The 21,830-nt window shown below is 39.5% G+C and overlaps 1 protein-coding gene across 1 annotated transcript in view; it reads right to left on the reverse strand.

Moving 5' to 3' along the window:
* IL17REL (interleukin 17 receptor E like) overlaps nucleotides 1–21,628 on the reverse strand; it is a 48,410-nt gene extending 26,782 nt beyond the window's left edge. The window contains exons 1-2 of the mRNA XM_076328627.1: nucleotides 21,527–21,628; nucleotides 2,037–2,064 (exon numbers count right to left, since the gene is read on the reverse strand). Coding sequence (XP_076184742.1) covers nucleotides 2,037–2,064; nucleotides 21,527–21,628 — 130 coding nt within the window. The remainder of the gene's footprint in view (nucleotides 1–2,036; nucleotides 2,065–21,526) is intronic.
* Nucleotides 21,629–21,830: the final 202 nt, after the last annotated feature.

Here is a 21,830-nt window from a genome sequence, read left to right on the forward strand (position 1 = left end):
AGCATCATTCCATGAATATAAATTACAGTGGCATTTCAAACCTATTTGCATATGATTTATCACAGTATCTGCTGCATCTATGCATTAGGATGATTCAACAAAAGTCATAAACAAACTAGATATGCTCTCCTAAGATAACCATACGATGCACTTCAGTTAATAAAGACCAAAATTTGCTACTTAAAAATACTTATACCAATTATGAAATTGATTAAATTTCAGACTGACAGCCTCTCTTTCACAATAGATTTCAAAGCACAGTAAATTAGGAGGGTTTCACAGTTGTACATTCAGAAAATATTTCAAACTTTCAAGGATATTGGACAACATGGTGATATACTGTGCCAAATACATTTTCTGAGAATGTAAGGCTTTTTTAAAATCATTGCTATATTGATATCAATGTCTGGATATATTACAGTGAATTTCAAATACTACAGTAGCCCTTATGTACTACCAATAGTCTAGAAGAGCAGGAGGGAGAAGGCAGAGTCAAAGCTACGTTGCCAAATACTACTGAGCTGCAAATTCTAGGAAATAAAGTCATCTCTTTGTTAGAGCTAAAAGCAATGACTACTGCAAAGGTGCTCTATTATACAGTTAAGGTCTTTTAAGGTAATTTTACCTCATATAGTAAATAATAAAGAGAATGACTATAGAAAAGGAAGTATGGAAATGAGCATACACCCACTGTTGCACAAGTGAATTAGGATGAAGACTAAAAAAATGTTTTTTCATCACCCCTATAAGGCTGAGTCATCCTATATGTTACTTGTATTAGAGATAGCTGATAAGTCATTTTCAGGCGGCACTGAAAACCTACAAGCAGCTCTGCTTCATGTACATCATCTTGAAAGATAAGAATCTTTAGTTTACAAACTCTTCAATGCCCAAAGTCTATATCCAGCTAAGAGCTAAACATCTAGTTTAAGCTTATGTGCATCATCTAAGCACCTCTGGTGGTCAACAGATATGGAGAACCCCTCTCGCCTCCCTCCCAGCGCATAAATCACCTTGTCCTAAGATGGGTGGAATGAATCACCACCTCGTGGTACCTGTAGTGAGTCTCCACTATCTACATCTGCATTTGTGTAATACCCAGCACAGATATTAACTCATAACCAACAGCATTGCAGGTGTCCTTCCCTTTAAGACCAGGGTTGAAGGGTTTGGTTTCCTCAGCCTGTGCTGCCCAAGGGCATGAAGGCATGCTTCAGCTAGGCAGAGCAAAGGTCAACGCCCCTGTTTCTTCTGTAACTAGCAGCTCAGCTGCCTAATCCTAAAAAGATTCATTCGCAATCCTTGAACCAGCCACCAATGGTTCACTCTGCTCGCTGGCAGAAGACTAGACTTTTTCAGGTGGGACTTTTAACTGCATCCCTTCCACAGCCGTGTTCTTCCTCTCCACCTCAACACATGTCCCATAAATGCCATGCTTTCAGAGTAAGACTCATGACAGCTGACGTTCGGCTCACACCCCACACCATAGCATCAGCATCTCACACACTTGCGGCTCAGCGTTGCAGCTTCTCCCTGTCTGTGGACTCTCTGCCACACAGATCCAGGAAAGGCACCATGGAGATAAGCAGTGCTCAGACCTGGGCCTCCAGCCAGGACTGTCTTCTCAGAGGGGACTGCCAGCAAGGCAGCTGCCTCATACTTCCCTGTCAAGTGACTGTGTGCATTGCAGGAGTGATTGATGGAGGCTTCAGATTTCAGGTAATTCAAGAGCCTATATTATTACGGTAGGCAATAATAATAAGTGGAAGCAATCAAAATATGTGAAATGACTAAGCAAATTCTCCCAATGACCATCTATGGTAAGGAAAATTATAAAGCAAAAATGCACAGTCATTATTAACCTATTATTTATCAGACCCTACCAATTTCCAATGTTTAGTATGAGGAAACTGGTGGTAAACACCCTGTCATGACAGTGATCTGATGTCACCAGGAAAGTGGCTTTATTATCTGCAATAAATTATTTTTATCTTTCAAAAACAAATGTAGTAAAAATGTGAATTATGTATACTCACTGGAAGGTTTGCTTTTACAATGAATCCCCTGCAAACAGAAACAAAAATATTATAAAAGCTGAGGTAACAATAAAAATTAATATTGCTTAATCATTGTACACACAAATATAAGCATACCTTAAACAAGTAAACATATTCACAGTTCACAACAGAAATCATTTTCAAGATAAAAAAAAGATTTCCAAATACAGTGAAAATGCACATCACTACTGCATATGACAGCCTGATACGTATGGGGACACACGATCAGCATTATCCTCATTTTCAGGTATTTCTACTATGGTGTAATTGTTATAACAAGTGTAACAGTTCCATCAAATACAGACATCATTTTATCAGGTACTGCCATTCATGCTGACCAAGAGCTTATTTATTGTTTTGTCAAACTTTACAATGGACTGCTTCATACCAGAGCAAAGAAACCAAGTGATTTTTTAATGGAAGATGTCTAGAACACTATTGAATATTATATGATTTTTAGAAGATCACACTAGGCCAATGGAAGGAAGTATTACAGTAACTGCAAATGAAGTTTAGAAATAAGACTTGCCTTTTTATTTCTGAGAACTACCTGGCTCAGAATCCTGCAAATGAAATTACTCAGGCACAGTACTTACCGTGTTCAAGTGGGAAAGTGTTTTTGTAAGAGGCAAAGTGAACCTGACACTGAGATTTTAAGAAGTTTCCAGCTATCTTTCAGACAGACTACATCCATTTTCCCAGTAAAATAAACACTTAACCACACACTAAAATTCTGTAGAGTATAAAAATAACAAATCTTATTTTGACTACTATGCATGACATTCTAAAGAAAGGCTATTACTTAGACAGCAAATACTGTTTTCTGCTGTTCTGGCATTCAAGTTTCTGACATAGCGCTTATACCAGTATTCCTTTGTATACGGCATATATGTTCCCCTCTGCTTTCCTTTAAAATCAGTGTCTCATTCACAGAGACATTTTTGTCACACCCACAAAAGGAGCAGGCACCACCTTGTCTCCTCTGTTCTCGAACGGACTGGCAGCTCTCAGTCCTTTTAAAACATTTTAGGATCTTGTCAATAAGCCAACAATCTGCAAGTTTTCGAGCCGGCAAAAGTCTCTCAGTGGACATTTGGAAGTTTTCAAGTTGTAGACAAAGACAGAGACTGCAGCCTGGGTAAGAATTAGCTCATCATAAAATAACTATTGCTTGGTGTTCCATGAGGCTTTCGTCCACAAGTAATTCTGTCCTCCTCATAAACACAGCTGTAGAGCAAAATCATATTATTGCTGCAGGTGAGAAATGACAGCATGTTAGCTACCCTGTGGCAGCTGCCTAGAGTACCTGAGAACTGTGTTTTCTGTCCTTCATCACGGCTTTTCAATTTTTAGCTAGATAAGCTTGTTTTTAAAGAAGGCCTTTAGAAAACCAGTGACCAGTATCGAACCTGTATTAGTTCTCATTCCTTTGTCCTTTCGGCACTTTTATTTTTAATAATCACTTCTGGAGGTAAGTTTCATCTTCAACAATTGGCAGTTTGTCACTATGTCTCATAAAAGTGCAGATGCATAAAAGGTGGTATTTTAAACCACTTTTTATAATAAGACAGGGATGGTCGTACATTTTCATAGACTGAAGATTATAAAAATTACTTGTGACATTGTTAAAGATATTACTTTGGCTGCTTCTACACAATACTACACTGACACTCAAAGAAGTAGGGCCTGTGGCAATAGGACAAGGGGTAATGGTTTTAAAGTAAAAGAGGGTAGATTTAGATTGGACGTAAGGAAGACATTTTTTACAATGAGGGTGGTGAAACACTGGCACAGGTTGCCCAGAAAGGTTGTAGATGCCCCATCCCTGAAAACATTCAAGGTCAGGTTGGACAGGGCTCTGAGCAACCTGATCCAGTTGAAGATGTCCCTGCTCATTGCAGGGAGGTTGGACTAGATGACCTTTAAAGGCCCCTTCCAACCCAAACCATTCTATGATTCTATGATACTGTAAAGGAAATCAAACTTCTTTACATAACTGTTCTAAAACTGGGCTACTTCTGCTTCAATGGTTTCATAAATTCCTCAAATCCCCCTGAAGGATTGAAAAATGTAACTGATGCGACCTCATTTCTGCTGTAATGTGTTCATAGAAATATTTGTCATTTATGAATTATTTCTGCCCTCCAGAAAAAAGCTTCATTGGTAGTTCGTTGGTTCTTCCAATGCACATTCATCAATAGAAAGAAGACTATAGCTTTCTGAATAATTCAGTGCAACACTAAACCAATAAAAGTGGAACATGCCAGCTCATAAAACTACTGGAATTTTAACTGCTGTTTCAAAGCCCTAATTTTGAATTATTTCTAATCAAATCCTGCAAGAATATGCAGAAGGACAATTTTAATTCAGTCTCTTTACTTGAGGTTCTCCATGGCCTTAGGGAGTGGAATAGACAAATATACAAAATGACTGCAAAAAATTGAGTGAGTGAGTTAGGGAGCTAGCTTTCTTGGTGAGAAAACCTAACTGTTGGATCATCTAATTGCTGAGCCACTGCTTACTGGAAGAAATTAATCTCTCGTGAAGTTGATAATTTAGCAATTTACTTCTGTATTTTTAACTTCCCATTTTGCAGCCAGATTATTGAAAATATTTTGGTTAGGGAAACTGAGAGAGTTCCCAGCTGCCAGTCAAAATTTCTTAGAACATCATCTTTAAACTAACTTCTCTAACCATCCTTTCTGGTTACAATCATGGTGCAAAAATACATTAGAAAAAAATCAAGATCCCATTGAAGTAAACAACAAAAATCTCACAAAATTCAGAGGATTCAGCCCTTTACTTAAGGAAGGCCAGTGCTTTGGAGCCCCTGTTATGACACCTGAAAAATGTAAATCGTATGTAAATAAATGAAGTTACAAACATGAAAAAATCCCCACCCACTTCTGTGGGGCTGTGGGATGATGCAGAAATCCTCCTATACCTTCTAGTCTATCCTAATTAATTATTGTTTTTCACTCAGATGGTAGGATTCATCTGAGCACTTTCCAGTACCATCTTGCATTTATTTTCCCATCTTCTCCATAGGAAAAAGAAACATATCCATCAGTGATTTTTGTTCTGGTAGGGAGATGTTTTGTCGTTCTTGGGCATTTGGTTTTGTTCTGGGTGAGGAGCTGTTGGGAAGGTTTACATAAATAATCAAACATTTGCACAAACACTTGCCAGTTACAGCAAGCATTTGGTCACAGCTCAATTCCTTTTTTTTTAATACGTGTTTCTTTTTATTGTACAATACCAAGGGGGGGGGGGGGGGCAGTATTTTCTTTTACAATCATTTTGCAAAATAGTCAAAAGAGACCATTTGTCTCAAAGAAGAACTCAAATAAATTAACCAAGTTCCTCTCCCACTTTCTGTATCTTTTGTTTTCAGGAATTTTCAGTGATGAATGCAATAGAAAAACATAACACACTAAAACCAGAATGGAAATTTTCTTCCCCTTTCACAAATGCCGTGGGTGTCTTTTATGCAAAAATAAGATCCTGAACATGATAGTACATTTTACTCGTATACGGAGAGCATCTTTGATTCATATCTGCTTTGGCAAAGAGCCTAAGTAAAATATACTTACACAATGCACAAACAGTTAGGGATTTTCCTATTTCTCTAGGGTTTTCCCCATTCGTGGTATTACTCAACTGTAGCTAGAGGTTATCTGAACATACACCACCAACGTGCAGCATTCTGAATAGAAGGTGTGGTGCCAACTTTTTAGCTAGCACAGCAGCTTCTCCTCAATCTAAGCCAATTGCAATATCACATTGTTTTGTTTAAAGACTGTAGAGAAGAAAGTGAGATCAGCAGAGGAAGACTTCGATTTGGGGGCACAGAGAGTATTTTCATGAATTAAAATTGCCAAGGAAAAGAAAGATTAGACCTGCTTCTCATTTCCTCTCGTATCTCCAGGCACTGAATCAAGCACAGAATTGTGGAAATTCTTCCCTGAATGTTCTGTCAAGCAGGAAAGAGTCTGAGGCAAATTTGATTTCACAGTCTACCTGTTAGCTCTGTTGTACCTCGTTCATAGAGGAGTTGGTGGCAGCTCTTCCACAACTCCATAAGGAATACTAATATGCCTGAAAATGCCTTAAAATGTATTCTTTAATTGGGACCAGGTTGTCAGACACTTAACATTCATTCATTAAGGTGCCTACATTAAAATCAGTGAACATAGAGTTGAACAGTTTTTCCCCCTTTTGAGAGATCCTCAGTGGCAAAGCTATTACCTACATACCTACTTCAGGTTCAACTGTCAGAGAGGGCACGTGACCATATTCTGATGTTTCCCCCTATTCCAGAAATTTCCATTCTTTGACCACCATTAAAAGTAAGCATGGGACTGTACGTATTCTTACAACAGAGGGAAAGTATGGTCTTGCAATAACTGATGCTCAAATTGTAGCCAAAAGGCTGATAAAGATGATGAATTTAATCATGTTCTTTTTGATTTCAGTCAAGAGGGGATGCTCTGCACAAATCCATCTTATTCTGCACACAATTTGAGAGGATCTCCCAGATCACTGGGTCTAGTCCCCTGATAACCACAGGTACCACATCATCTAATTCCTTTCAAAAACTGGTGAAGCTTCATTTTAAAATCAGTCACGCTTTCATGTGCACTGCTCCAATAGCCAAGACTATTCCAGAAGCCCTGTTCTCTGCCAGCACCAAATCTTTTAATTTCTAACATAAACACAATAATGGTTAGCTTGTATTGACTTCTGATTGTGCCCATTATCTTTTCACTTAAATGGATGCTTTTCACCCTGGAATTTACTTTCCATTTAGCTACAACCAGTAATATACCTTTTCTCAGCTTTTTTTGCAAGACTGTAAAAGCCAAGCTATTTTATTCCTCCCTAATAAAACAGGCTTCCCTTCTTACCGTCACCCTTCTCAGCAGCTATTTCTACTTTAATGCATCTGTCCAAATGGAGTGACCAGAACCACACACAGTTCTGAAGACAGTTTCCCACTAGGGTTTATTTGGTGCCTTGTAAAGTGGTAATATTCCTTGTCTCAACTGGGAGCACCACAGCCATGTCATATCAGTAGTTATCCTCCAATACAGAGAGGGAGCTACTTACCCCTTTCTATGTAAGCAATCCAGCAGCCTTCTTTTCTCCATCTGCTCACCCCATTCAATTCACGGACGGAAGAGCCTACAGATACTGGGCCACAAGAGTCCTAAATGATTTTTCATGGCCTCTAGTGAAAAACCTGACAATGCTAATGTGATCTCAATCACCTCCACAAAGAAAAAGGTCTTTGAGCGGTGAAGAGCCACAGTCGAAGTGTTATGGATCTATACAATTTATGAACTTTGGATGGAAACAGAGAGGATTCAGAGCTGTATCATAAGCTCCTCAGACTATCAACAAATGACTGCAATTTCTTTCATAGAGACATTCAGCCCCAGAAACTATCTAAGGAGAATTTCACAAATGGAAACGACTGAGTATGCTTTAGCTTTTTCCAGAGCTATTTTCACAGGCGAAGGAGATAATGTGTAAGGCACTTTACATGTCCTTGATGTGGGTGGGGATTGGAACCTCACAGGACTTTTCTCATTCTATTCTTACAAAGGTCACCACTGTATTTATCTTACCAAATGTAAGGAAACAGAATTCTTTACAGTAAGAGTAAGCACAGGGATAACATAATGATTCCTGTCCCACTAAAAAAAGTCCTAAATATATCATGGTCAAGTATTCATACAAAAAAGCATGTTATTGGAAATGGGTGAAAAGGAAAAATAATAGGCCTACAGAACACACTTGGCAATTGACTAAAACTGTGGTTATATTTACTGAGAACCAGAGGAATTATAATGATTAATACACATAATATGAACACTTAGAACTGTCAAAAATTCATAGTTAGTGCCGCTGAATACAGTGTCCCCAAAAGACCTTTTCTCAAAAGCAGCATCTGTATTTGTTTTGACATCATGTGTAATTACTTTCATTGCCAAGGTAAAACTCTCTTACTGATGATCCTTTTTAATTTTTGGCAAACCACAAGGTTGTTCTTCAACTTTTACTGACAATGTGGTGATCAGATACATGTGAACAGTGTGCAATGGGATCAGCTAAGCAATCATAGAAGGAAACATTTGCACTGCTATCCATGAGAAAAGAAATAGGCACCTGAACTTATGGCAAAGCATTATTTTGGACTACTTTGAACTACTGCTTCTACAAGTGTGCCTGGATGTTGCTGGATTTTTTTTACAGAATGTTAAAAACAAAACATCTGAGTCATGCCTACGCATTATCCAGCTCTGAGTCTCTGTGTGTGTGTTCTAAGCTGAACAAAAACCATCCCATCACATTAGTGCAGTGGGGAACCTGAGAGGATAAGTACTACTGAGAGGTGGGATATTAAGCTCAGGCTCAGTACAGTGCTAACAAGGTCACACGCTTTCTGGATGAGAGCTGGCTTGTGTCCAACAGAGCAAGGTAATGTCTGCCTGTGTTAACACCATGTTGATGTGCTCTCAACTAAACAGTGAACTGGCAATGAACAAACGGGGAAGAGATTATTTGGCTTATTGAAATTATTGGACAATCTTCAGTAAGGCTTCACAGTGGTCTAAAGCATAGCCTTTTACCAATTTTTGTTTCCTGCACCATTTGCCATTTCACATGTATGCAAATGTATGGACCCTGTCCTCCACAACCTGCTCTTTGCCACAAGGCCAACACTTCCATTACAGTCTAGCAGTACTTCAGTAATGCAGGAGCACATGACTAACACAAGAGCCTCAGGCCCCTTAGATTTTTGTCCTTCTGTTTACCTGCTACTATTCAGGTGTAACAGAGATTTCCGTCTTCAAGTCAGTATGTATTTCCTCCTGCACTGCATCGATGCAGAGGAATCCTGTTCCCATATTTTAACCAGACTGTCCCGTATTTTAGCTGGACTGCATGTGGCCTATAACGTCTTCTGACCATTACTGTGGCTGCATGGCTGTATCCCTTTTACAGAGCAGAACAAGTGAAAGAGTTGGCAGCACACTAATTTTATTTCTGGGAATTCTTTGCAGTGACATGCATTTATCCTATAAGTGAATGTCCAGTCAAAACAATATTGCTTTGAGGTCTCACAACTGGAAGAATATTCCCCCCTTGTATTTTTTTTAAGTGAATTGTATGTAAAAATAATGCTGTGATACAAAAAGAACCTACATAGAAACCACTTGCTTTTAAATTTATTGGACCAAAGGGAGCTATGACAGTCTGAAATAAAAGCTGCCTGTTCTATTGTATGCTTCAACTCCAGGACTAGAAGCAGAATTTGCTTGAAGCAACAGTATGCTCTAGCTTCTTTTTTTTTTAGAAATTAAAAAAAAAAAGAAATTTAAAAAAATTGTCAATCATTTCGATGTCATGTTTCCTAAAATATTAATACAAGTTGTCAACAAAACAGAATTGCATACAATAGACAAAGTAAAATTAAAATGCACTTTGAATGCCATACCCTCAGCTGGTATAAATCAGCACCATCCCATACATACAGTGTCAAAAATTTCAGACCACTCAGCTACTTGAAAGGACAACTAATCTACCAAATCAGCACTTCTAGTCTAACAATGAGACAGGGATACTGGAATACTTCAGTGAATGACTAGAGATCTCATACAGAGGATGCTAAAATGGAATCAAAGAATTTTAGGGTGGAAGGGGTCTCTGGAGGTCGCCAAGTCCAGCCTCCTGCTAGAAGCAGTACTGTCACCAACACCAGATCAAGTCAGCCATTACTTTGGCCATTTCTTGAAAAACTGGAGAACACAGATTCCACATGGTCTCCAAACAACCATGGATACCCCATGCTTTGAGGTTAGGATAGTACAGTGATCTCCGTAGCTCAGAAGAGGCTACAAGAAAAACTTAGTCAGGATCCCTCAGCAGCACTGACAGCACTGAGACTTGCAGCCTCAGAGGTGACTGGAACCAGTGGGCAGTGAGATTGCCACAGAAAAGGAAAAAGAAAAAAAAAAAGGCAAGAATTGAAGTGAAGATTATGAGAAGAGACCCTCTGGGATAGAATTGCTCCTCCTGCTGCTGCTGGAGGCAGTGGTTATTTCATTTAGAAATACTTATTTTTCTTTTAGCCTGAAGATCTTTTTCTATTCCAGTTACTGTCTTCTCATACATCCTAACACTATTGCTCAGCAAAAGAGGAAATATATTGCAGGCCTGGCTTTCCAGTGCTCTGGCATACACAGTGAAGCCCTCACCATTTTGCTCTAGGCAACTACTCATTTTGCTTATGTTTAGAGTTAGTCCCGGGAGCAGAACAGCGCTCTGCTGTACACTGTGAACTTTATAAATGATAAATGCCATCCTGCTCACATTCACAGATTGTGGAGGACTATGGTAGAGTGAAACTCTTTCCACTGATTTGAATGAACTTTGAATCAGATCCAAGTGGGAAAAAAACTTTTTGCCTATTGTGGTGGGTCGACCCTGGCTGGACACCAGGTGCCCACCAAAGTCGCTCTATCACTCCCCTCCTCAGCTGGACAGGGGAGAGAAAATATAACGAAAGGCTCGTGGGTCAAGATAAGGACAGGGAGATCACTCAGCAACTACTGTCATGGGCAAAACAGACTCGACTTGGGGAAAATTAATTCAATTTATTACCAATCAAAATCAGAGTAGGATAATTAGAAAATAAAAATGAAATCTTAAAACACCTTCCCCCCATCCCTCCCTTCTTCCCGGGCTCAGTGTCACTCCCAGATTCTCTACCTCCTCCCCCCGGGTGGCGCAGGGGGACAGGGAATGGGGGTTGTGGTCAGTTCACCACATGTTGTCTCTGCTGCTCCTTCCTGCTCACACTCTTCCCCTGCTCCAGCGTGGGGTCCCTCCCACGGGAGACAGCCCTCCACAAACTTCTCCAACATGAGTCCTTCCCAAAGGCTGCAGTTCTTCACGAACTGCTCCAGCGTGGGTCCTTTCCACGGGGTGCAGTCCTTCAGGAACAGACTGCTCCAGCGTGGGTCCCCCACGAGGTCACAAGTCCCACCAGCAAACCTGCTCCAGCGTGGGCTCCTCTCTCCACGGGTCCACAGGTCCTGCCAGGAGCCTGCTCCAGCATGGGCTTCCCACGGGGTCACAGCCTCCTTCAGGGACATCCATCTGCTCCGGCGTGGGGTCCTCCACAGGCTGCAGGTGGATATCTGCTCCACCGTTAACCTCCATGGGCTGCAGGGGGACAGCCTGCCTCACCGTGGTCTTCACCACAGGCTGCAGGGGAATCTTGGCTCCGGCACCTGGAGCACCTCCTCCCTTCACTGACCGTGGTGTCTGCAGAGTTGTTTCTCTCACATATTCTCACTCCTCTCTTCGGCTGCAGTTGCACAGTTTTTTCCCCTTCTTAAATATGTTATCCCAAGAGGTGCTACCACCGTCGCTGGCTGGCTCGGCCTTGGAGTCGGCTGGAACTGGCTCTATAGGACATAGAGGAAGCTTCTAGCAGCTTCTGACAGAAGCCACCCCTGTAGCCCCTCCACTACCAAAACCTTGCCATGCAAACCCAATACACCTATACAAACTTCAGCTTTGCCCATGAGAAAAGGATCACATCATTTCCAAGTAAGGCAATTTCTCTGTGCGAATTTTGCATTACTACTGGTAGTGAAATGAAGCCAAAGATTGCAGTCATTTGCAAAATAAGATTAAGTCAGCCAAATCTAAAAGAGGATTTAGGTACCTGAAACATGATTTAAGCAAACCGTGGTAATCTTAGCCGAACACCATGATCCATAATACCCTATTAATTGCCACCTAACACTAGAGGCTTATTAGGCACCTCCCTTTCTGATCTGAAAGCTCCCTGGATGCATGTAGTTTGGTGTTTAGTTCATGACCAGAACAAAGCTGGAATGACATCTAGCTCATGCCAAAGCTCTTTGGGATAGCATACACTCACTTGTGAGACAGCCTCGTCCCCCAGAGTAACAGGTGGCTAGAGGATATTTAATAATAACAGAGGCCAAACTAACAAAGCTCAAGCCTAGCTTCTTTCAAACTGAAAATGTTAGAAGAGGAAAGCAGAATATGGGCATGTTCTAGCTTTTATAGTCTAGCTTTCAAGTCCTTACCTCAAGGGATAGCCAGGTTCAACATCCTCCTTAACCTGAAGCAGTTCTAACCCTAAGTTGTCTGTTTGCCATGCTGCCCAGTAAATGAGAGGGTTTCCCAGGCCTCCTGTCAAAGTAGTGATATTGTATAGGGAGGAAATGAAAGAACGATGATCTGAGAGAAGGACAGGCAAGATGCAGTGTAATTTTTAAAGCTGAGTGCTTTCAACATTCAAATGGGAGATCTGTTTCCTACTTCAAAGGCCACTTACATTTTATTTTAAGCAGTCATCAGAAAAAAATCCAGAAACTGAAACTTTGGAAGAATGGCTTTCAGCAGCTACTCTGAAGAGAGAACATCAAACTCTGGCTCATAACTCAGGTGCCTGGGCTCTAGAGAGTGGAGTTCAGACTAACCCGGTGTTTAACTTTTCCCTTTGCCTAACTTGAGGCAGCACCATGCTGAGCATGCAGGTTTCTCATACTGCCCTGACAAGTCACTAATGCTTTCTCATGATCTCCATTTAATCTGTATTTAATAACCTGGAACCATAGGAAAGAAGCAGGGTCATAGAATGGGTGAATGTTGGTACTATCTTGAAATGTTGGGGGCAGAGGAGCTTAAAAACAAAAATGAACTTGCTAATCCCAACCCTGCCAGTGTGGATCACAAAGTCGTACTAAAATTTAGAACAACAAAGCACACTTGGTAATTATTTCTTATAAAAGTTTCAAGACTTTGGAGGCCACGTGTCAGGGCTGAGACACCCTTCAAAGCCATGGAGAGAAACACAGGAGCACGTTTCTGGGTTTTGTAGCTCCCATAAAAATGGTGTTTCTCCCTCTTCTTCTTAAACAGAGAAAAATTTCAAACCTAAATAAACTTGGAACTACCCCTGATTATAGCTCTTCCTGCTGAGAAATATTTTTAAAGGTTGACTTTGGTTTTATTCTAGCCTTAGCTTGTTACGTTGTTGTGTAAGGATGTAAGGCCATACAAATGATCCCTCAGGCCATGCTAGAAGCAGTGGTAGAGTAGTCTCAGATGGCAAACCTGAGGGGCCACTGCATTCCTTCCTGGTGCCACAGTATCAGTTAAGGAACTGCTTCCATTAAAGACTTAATGATAAAGATGCCTGACTAGCTCTAATTGTGCTTGCTTGAGGTACAGAAACACTCTAGCCACAGCAAATTGACGAAAATCTTCTTAGTACACGTAGGTGAAAAACTTTTTTTTGCAGCTGTATACTTGAAAATTTTTGAGAGAGGATTATTTCCTAACTATTCATATTTGTATTATTATGGCATCTGAAAGTCTTAAACCTATATCAGAAATCTTATACCAGAATCCCTGCATACATGCCTTTCCTCCCCTATCAAGAGCAAGAAAAGCCAAAAACACCTTTCCTTGAAAGAGCTAGCAGTGTGAGTACATGAAAAATTAAAAAACATTCAAAATTTGCCGTAGAAAAGCCCTACTGGAAATATCTATACTGTGCATTCCAGCTGAAACATTTGCAGTTTGAGGTAACTGATATAGAAGCTAGTTATGAATCAATTTGGAAATGCTAAGGAAGAATAAATCATATAAAATACAAAATAAAAAATAATTACTTGAAAAGTCATTACATAGTCTATTTCTCTTTTTATTGTTAACTCGTAATTTTGTGGGGGCTTGGGGAAGGAAAAAAAAAACAAACTATGGAATAATCATATAGTTTGGCTTTATCTATCTTGTATATCTTCCACATACTGTAGTTGCTAAAGTTAGCACAGTCCAATTAAAGGAGGCAGAGATCCAAAAGGGCTTCCAAAGAGGCAGGATTCTACCAACTTTACAACAGCAGCATTGTTTCACCTGACGCTCCTGATCATGCTGTTGTCCCTAAAGGCAGCAATAATTCCTGGGCATGGCCTCAGCTTAATAAACCCATCAGCATTCAGTACCTTCGTATGTTGCTTCACCCTCTGTCTCATTTTTAATGATAGCCCTTACTCACTGAAAACCACCTATGCCACACATTCGCCTAAAAAGTGTATGTGGTTTTTTCCCCCTAAGTGGAAGAGAAAATAAGCTACAAAGGCAGACTGAATGGTAACACAGATGTGACCATGCTCTAAAAATTATTCTATTATATCATATAGAAATATAATGTACTGAAAATGAGGGGGAAAAATTAAAAGAACACATACTACTGACCAAAACTAGGCATGAAGCATGATACTATAATGAGAACTGCAAAAATAAATGTAAAAAAACCAAACCACAAATGGTGAAAAACTATAATACAAAGATATCAAAATTTGAAAAGTAATGGAGAAAACTGTCATTGCAGTCATGGAAGGAAGAACAGCAGGTCAGGGAGATGAGGAAGTGGAAAAAAGATCAAGGAATTTTGCATATGTAGGGATGAAAGGGAAAAACAAAACTGGAGACAGTGAAATGTATTAACTGCAATAAATTCTATTTCCTTAAAGTTTTTCCAAGAAAAGACAATGAATGCACATCTAGTACTGTACAATGTTGTTTATATGATTCATATGTTCTGAAAATATGCAGGCAAGTAGAGGCAACTCCAAGACAATCAGTTTTCCAGAAATGATTGAAATTTACCACACATATTCAAAGCACCTAAGTTGAAACATTTTCTTGCAAGAGAAAGAGCCACAGATAATTTGCAAAGTAAAACTAAAACTCTCTTCATTTTTGCACAGACACTTCCTGAATGAGATTGTATGTCCCATACAGTTTTCATGGTGAGTCCCATATTTTGCATGCTGAAAGGGCAGGATATGCAATACAGCAAGACAGGTCTTTGGCTCTGTTGACTGTTCCAAAGGAATAAGTTAAATATGACTTGATGATCTTTAGATCCCACAAAAGAGAACTTTATGAATAAAAGCAAAGATATTAGGGTTAGAAAAGAACTCAAGATGCCATGTACTCTACATTTCTGCCTTAGGAAGAATGACCTTTATCTGAGACATATGTGAGAGAGATTTGCTTAGCATGTGCGGAGATCTCTGTAAGCTCCACAGGCAATCTATTCCAGTGCTTAGCATCGTTAGTTACTGTGACTTTCCAGCTTATTCATGACCTCAGAAAATTCTGGCCCAGTGAATTCCTACAGTTGTGAAGGCAGGGTCAGGACTGTGATGTGTCCGTATCACATCTGAATATACATGAATTTACCGGTTCTGCGATCATTCCTAGCCAAGTAGTTCAGAGGTGGTCTGGAACTTCCTCAGCAACACACTGCTGTTCGGGGCATATTTTCTGTTTTGTGTTTTTAAGATGGCAAATAATTTCCCGGTTTTCAAAAAACAGCCAATAAATGTTAACAAAATCAGAAAAGAAGTTTTATAAGGAAAAATATTCTCCTGAGAGTATGAAAACTACTATGAAAATATCTGTGCCAGAGTTGATATATAAAACCTAAGGATCCCTTGTGGGGATGATGGTAATGCAACGCATAGAACTTCAAATGTGGGTTCCTGGTTTGAGCAGCCTGATAGCCACAGCACAGTGCACGGGAATTCATGGCTCCCAGAAATCAAATGATTTTCAGTTGGAGATAGGAGGAAACTCCTTTCTTGGGTCCAAATTACCTACCTATCTGGGAGTGAGGTCTAGCTTCTCAATGCTGAGCCAAAAAGCCAGTAGAGTATCCAAAGCTATCCTTAGAAAGAAGTCTTTTAAAACCTCTTTTCGGTCCTTCTCATTTTTTATCATCCCTGGTTCTCTCCCATGCACAGGCATTCTGGCAAGAGAGGAAGAATGGGACAGTATAAGCAAACATGACAAAGTAACAGGTACAAATTAAGCTAATCCTAGACTTTACTGCAAGAATTCCAGCTAGGCCACACCACATGGTCTCGTTAAAGTTATTACCGCTCCTAAAAAATTTGTCCTGCCTAGATTTGATCAAATTAGAAGTAGATTTCCAACTGCAAAGCAGTCAGTCAGACAGCGATATTCTGCAGCTGTGGAAAGCACCTACTCCCAAATCTCAATATCCACCACTGAACTTTGGGTCCAAATGGAGCTGAAGGATATCTTCCCTCCCTAAGATCAGGGCTGAGAGAGATTTGTGAGCTAAAGTTCACTGCTGACAATAAAGGTCAGCTGCTCCCATCTCCTGCTGAGCTTGCTTATATATCCCTTTTTTTTTTTTTAATATCTACTTCTTGCTACGGGTACTGATTGCACACTTATGTTGACGTCTCATGGTGGTGAAGCTTCTAGCACTGCCTTGTGTTTCAGTTTCAGGACACCTCGTCAGGTCCAGTTCCAACATCTGTTAATTTTGTGCCCCCATCTTTCATTACTGTCTGTAGTGCCTCTGCTCTTGCTACTCCAGTGGCTTATCTCTTTCCAGACCTTGTAACCTTTTTCCAGAGTTCTTGAGGAAGGCAGAAGCGAGAAAGAAAAAAACCCAAGAGCTACCATTGCATTTTTTGTAAGTTCTGAATTGCAAAGCTTTCTCCATCTCTATCTCTCCTGAAAGAAGTGGTGGTAGATGCTCTAATAATGAGGAACACTGGAGAGTTTTGTAAGTCCCTGCTTGTACGTGTCACTGGCTGTCTTCTTCTCAGGAGGTGAGGAAACGGGATGGCACCCAACCAGTGGCATAAGACACAGCAGGAAAAGTGGAAGCTAAGTGTCTCATGTCATTGGAAGCTATTTTTGACCCTAAGAGCAAATCTAAAACACAGTCCAAGAGGTAAGTCATCTAAACTTGCTAAACTGCAGCTCTTCTGACTACCAGCAGAGGAGGCAAGCAGGGATATCTAAGCAAATGGGTTAATATCACTCTAATACAGTGACTCAACATGATTGAGCCCCTTAAGTATGACTGCTTTGACTAATGAGTACTTAACACTTAATTATAGTATTCAAAGCACTTAATTAAAACACATAATTAAGACACATCACACAGGAAGGTCAGCACTACTTTGTACTTGTGAAAACTGGAGAAAGGAAATTACTTGAATAGGGCCACACAAGTGAATCAATGACAGACAGGGATGCAAAACCCAGGCTTTCTATCTAGGGCATGCTCTCGTGGATTGTAATGCATCTCAGCAAATATTAGCAGAGGATATGTTTTATATTTTTATGCATCTCCTCCAGTCATCAGGTATATCAATGCATACACAAAAACGTCTGTGGTGAATCATCTTCCTATGTTGGGACTTCACACTGTACTTCTCTCTCTCTCACTCACTCTGAGGAAGCCAGGTCTCTGATCAGAGTCTTTAGACATCTTCCATATCTAAAACTAGTTTTTCAAACAGATTTTAGAGAACAACTGAATTATGTCACCTAGATTATCATGTCCATTTTTTAGAGGCTTGGGATCACTTTTAAAATATGAATTTCTTACCTTAATAATGAAGAAAGAATGCCAATTTATGTCAGCTGAGTTAGTGGCCTAAGGGCTGTATTATTTCACTGGTTTTGCAGTGTGTAGTATTCAGCAAGAATGGGCTGATCCATGGCATAAATATCCAGTAAAGAAACACCACATACTTGGACTATGAATAGCATGAACAGGCAGCAGCTATATCAAGAATTTGCTGCCAATAACCTTTATAATTTCAGGGAAATCCCAGATTCAGTTTAGGGTTTCCTTCTTTATCCATGGACTTTGGAAGTGTTACTACATTTAATGGCAGACAATACAAATACTATTTCATAGTTTTCTGAAGAGCTTTTTTTAAATGTAGTGCTCTTGATCTTTACCAGCTGTTGAGTCAAATTTGGCGTAAGCCTGTTTCTTTGTGTACAGCCTGCAAACAATGTGGATTGTAAAATGAGTAGGGCACAAACCCAATTTCAATTGCAGGCTGGGATTCCCCTATGCTTTTACAGGGAAACTTGGTTGATAACTGTGTTTGCTATTGGGTGAGGCATGGAGACCAAGCCCATTGTATTTAACCTTTGAATACCACAATATCACGCGAGCTCTAAAGCCAAGCCACTAAAATAAGGAAGGAGAAATAAATCATAATACATAATAAAAGCTTGGTTGTTCCTTTGCCATCACTCAACTCACAATTGTATATTTTCATGCTGTTTAAATTTTCACGTAATACTTGCATAAACATCCAATGTTCTTTTGTTTTTTTCCTTTCCTGTATGGAACAGAAGTACAGTTTGTGGTATAGTAATGAAACCTGGATATTGCCTTATACAAGGCAATGCAAGGATGTCTTGCTGAATTCTCATGGTAAACTAAGAACGATTCATAAAGTTGTAATAAGATCCAAAATCTAAACAGTTTAATGTGAAGGGGTTTTAAGTCACATACCTCAAAACAGTTATGTCACTATTTCCCTCTTAAGTACAACCAATGCTTTACTCTGATAAGGAGTACCTAAGGAGGTCAAAACTGCTTACAAATATTCAAGGGACACAGCCATCTTAAAATCTAGTTTGCTGGTTAAACTCAACAGTTTCAGTTATTAAACCTGCTCAAAACCTTCTGACAATACCCACAGTTTGAAAAATGCAGAAAAATGCAACTTAATGCTTTTCATTCCCCTACTGCTTTATGAAGAACCACACAACCTCTGGGTTGACTCTGCAGAAGAGAAATCTGCTATACAAACTTATGGGAAAACTTCATAAAGAAAAAACCAATTTTCTGTAATACTCACTTGTAGCAATAGCAGCCACAGAAAACTTCTGATAATTTTAAAATTACAGTATCTCATTATCACATTAAGCAAATTGCTAGAAAAAATGGCATTGATTCTCTACTTTGTGATCCGATATGCTGTAGCAGAAGGCAGCACACATATATTGCACATAGACAAATTATAACCCCTGGTTAGTGCCCCTATAAAGACAATTGAGTTTTAAAATATGGAGAAGAAAAACTGCTCCCTTTTAAAGTAACTCAGGTAGGAATGGGATTGAGGCCACAAATTGTGGTCAGTTATGTAGGGAAATTGAAGTTACTTCCAAAGGGAAAGGAGGAAGGAGTTTTCTCTAATAAGCTAGTCATGAGACTCTAAAGTTCATGTAGCTAAAATGCTTTGCACTAGATTGAAAATGCTACGCTGGCAGTAATTTGTCCTGTTGAGATCATGATTGTTCCCAGTGAGAAAACATTTTTGTCTTAAAAAGTCATTAATGCATTCAAGATTCTAGTGAATATAACTAGCAGAAACATTACATAGAGAACATGAACTGAGTCCTATCTTTAACATCACAAATGATTGATTGAGTCCATTATACTGGAAACAATGTATTTCCCCTGTAAATTAAAAAAAATACACCTTTCTCAGTTATCCAACCTTCAGTATTGGAAAAGTTGTAAGACAAACTCTTGAAGGCTGTGCTGGTTTTGGCTGGGACAGAGTTAGTTTTCTTCATAGTAGCTAGTATGGGGCTATGTTTTGGATTTGTGCTGAAAACAGTGTTGATAATAGAAAGATGTTTTAGTTACTGCTGAGCAGTGCTTACACACAGTCAAGGCCTTTTCTGCTCCTCACACCACCCCACCAGCCAGTAGGCTGGGGGTGCACAAGAAGTTGGGAGGGGACACAGCCGGGACAGCTGACCCCAACTGACCAAAGGGATATTCTATACCATATGACGTCATGCTCAGCATATAAAGCTGGGGGAAGAAGAAGGAAGGGGGGGACGTTCAGAGTGATGGCGTTTGTCTTCCCAAGTAACTGTTACGTGTGATGGAGCCCTGCTTTCCTGGCGATGGCTGAACACCTGCCTGCCGATGGGAAGGAGTGAATGAATTCCTTGTTTTGCTTTGCTTGTGTGGCGGCTTTTGCTTTACCTATTAAACTGTCTTTATCTCAACCCACAAGTTTTCCCACTTTTACTCTTCCGATTCTCTTCCCCATCCCACCGGGGGCTAGTGAGCAAGCAGCTGTGTGGTGCTTAGTTGCTGGCTGGGGTTAAACCACGACAGTGGCAAAGAAAGGGATCCAGTCTACCAAGCCTCAGGGTTGTGTCTGTATCTTAGGCATCTAGTGAATCAGTCTTCTTAACGTACCTAAGATATGACAGAGAAAAATGCCCTTTAAGGTCCCCAGAGGTAAATCCTATCCCCTAGACTGAATCCCACCGAAAAAGGCTGCTAGTGTTTTTTACATGCTGAGTCTGATAGTCATACAGTCTTTGGAGGGATAAATTCGAACGGTAAATCATTTCTATTTTAAACTTTTGTTGCAGCAGACCAAGGAGCATAAATTATTTAAAATACATGTGTGTTTGCATTCATAAACATAAATACATAAAAATTCTTGAAAAGTGCTCAGGTACATCTAAAGATTAATCTCTTATGACTATATTTTATCATTCTAAAAACATTATCTAAGTGGATAGAGACTACAGAATTTGAATGCGGGAATATTAAACAACTTTAAATATAGGGGGGGGGTTCCCCTCAATCTAGTATTTTATAAGCATCTTTAGTCCTGATATTTTCTAGGATACACGTATAAAATATAGAATAAATTGCTGTAACATGTACTAACTTAATATCTGGATAGTACCACCACATTTAGACAATCATTAGTATGTCTCATTGCCTGTCCTAAACACTGACATCTTCAAGCAGGAGTCTGTACCACCAGCCAAATTCTTTCATGCTATCAATTCCACTTCTCTGTAGCAAGTACATAGTTATCATCCTCTATCAAGACTGAAAGTCAGATTCCCTATTATTTTATCCTTTTTTTATTTATCTTTCAATTTACTCTATTCTTACAGTTTCAGAATGCCAACAGAAGCAGAATATCTCCATACCGCCCCTTTGTGGGGATATTTGGAAATATAAAAAATTCAAAGCTATTATAGAGATGGTATGGTTCACACTCCACTTTTATGCACATACACAAGTCATTAAATTTAATACTGCAGTTACATTCATCCCACAGAATGAAAAACAGGTTTTACTCTTTCTCAAACGTAATTCATTTATTCACAGGAAAGTCAGTGTTTCGTATATTCCTAACATAATTAGCAATTTCTGAAACCTCCCGTTCCTCTGTCCCTCATCTCTTTGGCACCACTGCTGTTGTAAAAACTGACTCTCCAAAGTAATGAATATGAACGAAATCATTTTTTTCAAATACAAAAGACAGATTAAAAAAGGTACTAACAACAGCACTTGGAAATAGTGTAAGATGCATTTTCTTACTCCCTTCCTAACAGTCATCTTTGCCATTTTGGATACTTAATTCAGAATGACAGAAATATAAAGTGAATGTTCAGGACAGCTGAAATATCTTTCCATTTTTGCTTTCTTTCTTTTCTTAGAATTATTTTGGCAGCATACAACTACTATATTAATAAACAGCAAATAGGAACAAGTAAGAGATTACCTGAGAACATGAAAGTCCACATTCTTCAATCCTGGGAATAATCTGACAATCAGAATTCCAAAAAAGAATTATTAGAAGAATTTGAACATGAATACTTATCATCCTAAATTGAAAAAAAAAAAGCAAAACCTCAGAAGAAACCTTCTACTCTGACAATTCTCCCTCTCATGCCAAAACTTTAATATGAATTTTAGTCCCTCCCACAGCACCTCTGAGCTCCTCCCTCTAAAACTTTCCAAAGACAGAAAATTGCTAGTTGTGGGAAATATAAAGCATGTTCAACTCATTTCTTATGTTCCGTAGT

The sequence above is a fragment of the Aptenodytes patagonicus genome, chromosome 1, assembly GCF_965638725.1.
Source record: "Aptenodytes patagonicus chromosome 1, bAptPat1.pri.cur, whole genome shotgun sequence".
NCBI lineage: Eukaryota > Metazoa > Chordata > Aves > Sphenisciformes > Spheniscidae > Aptenodytes > Aptenodytes patagonicus.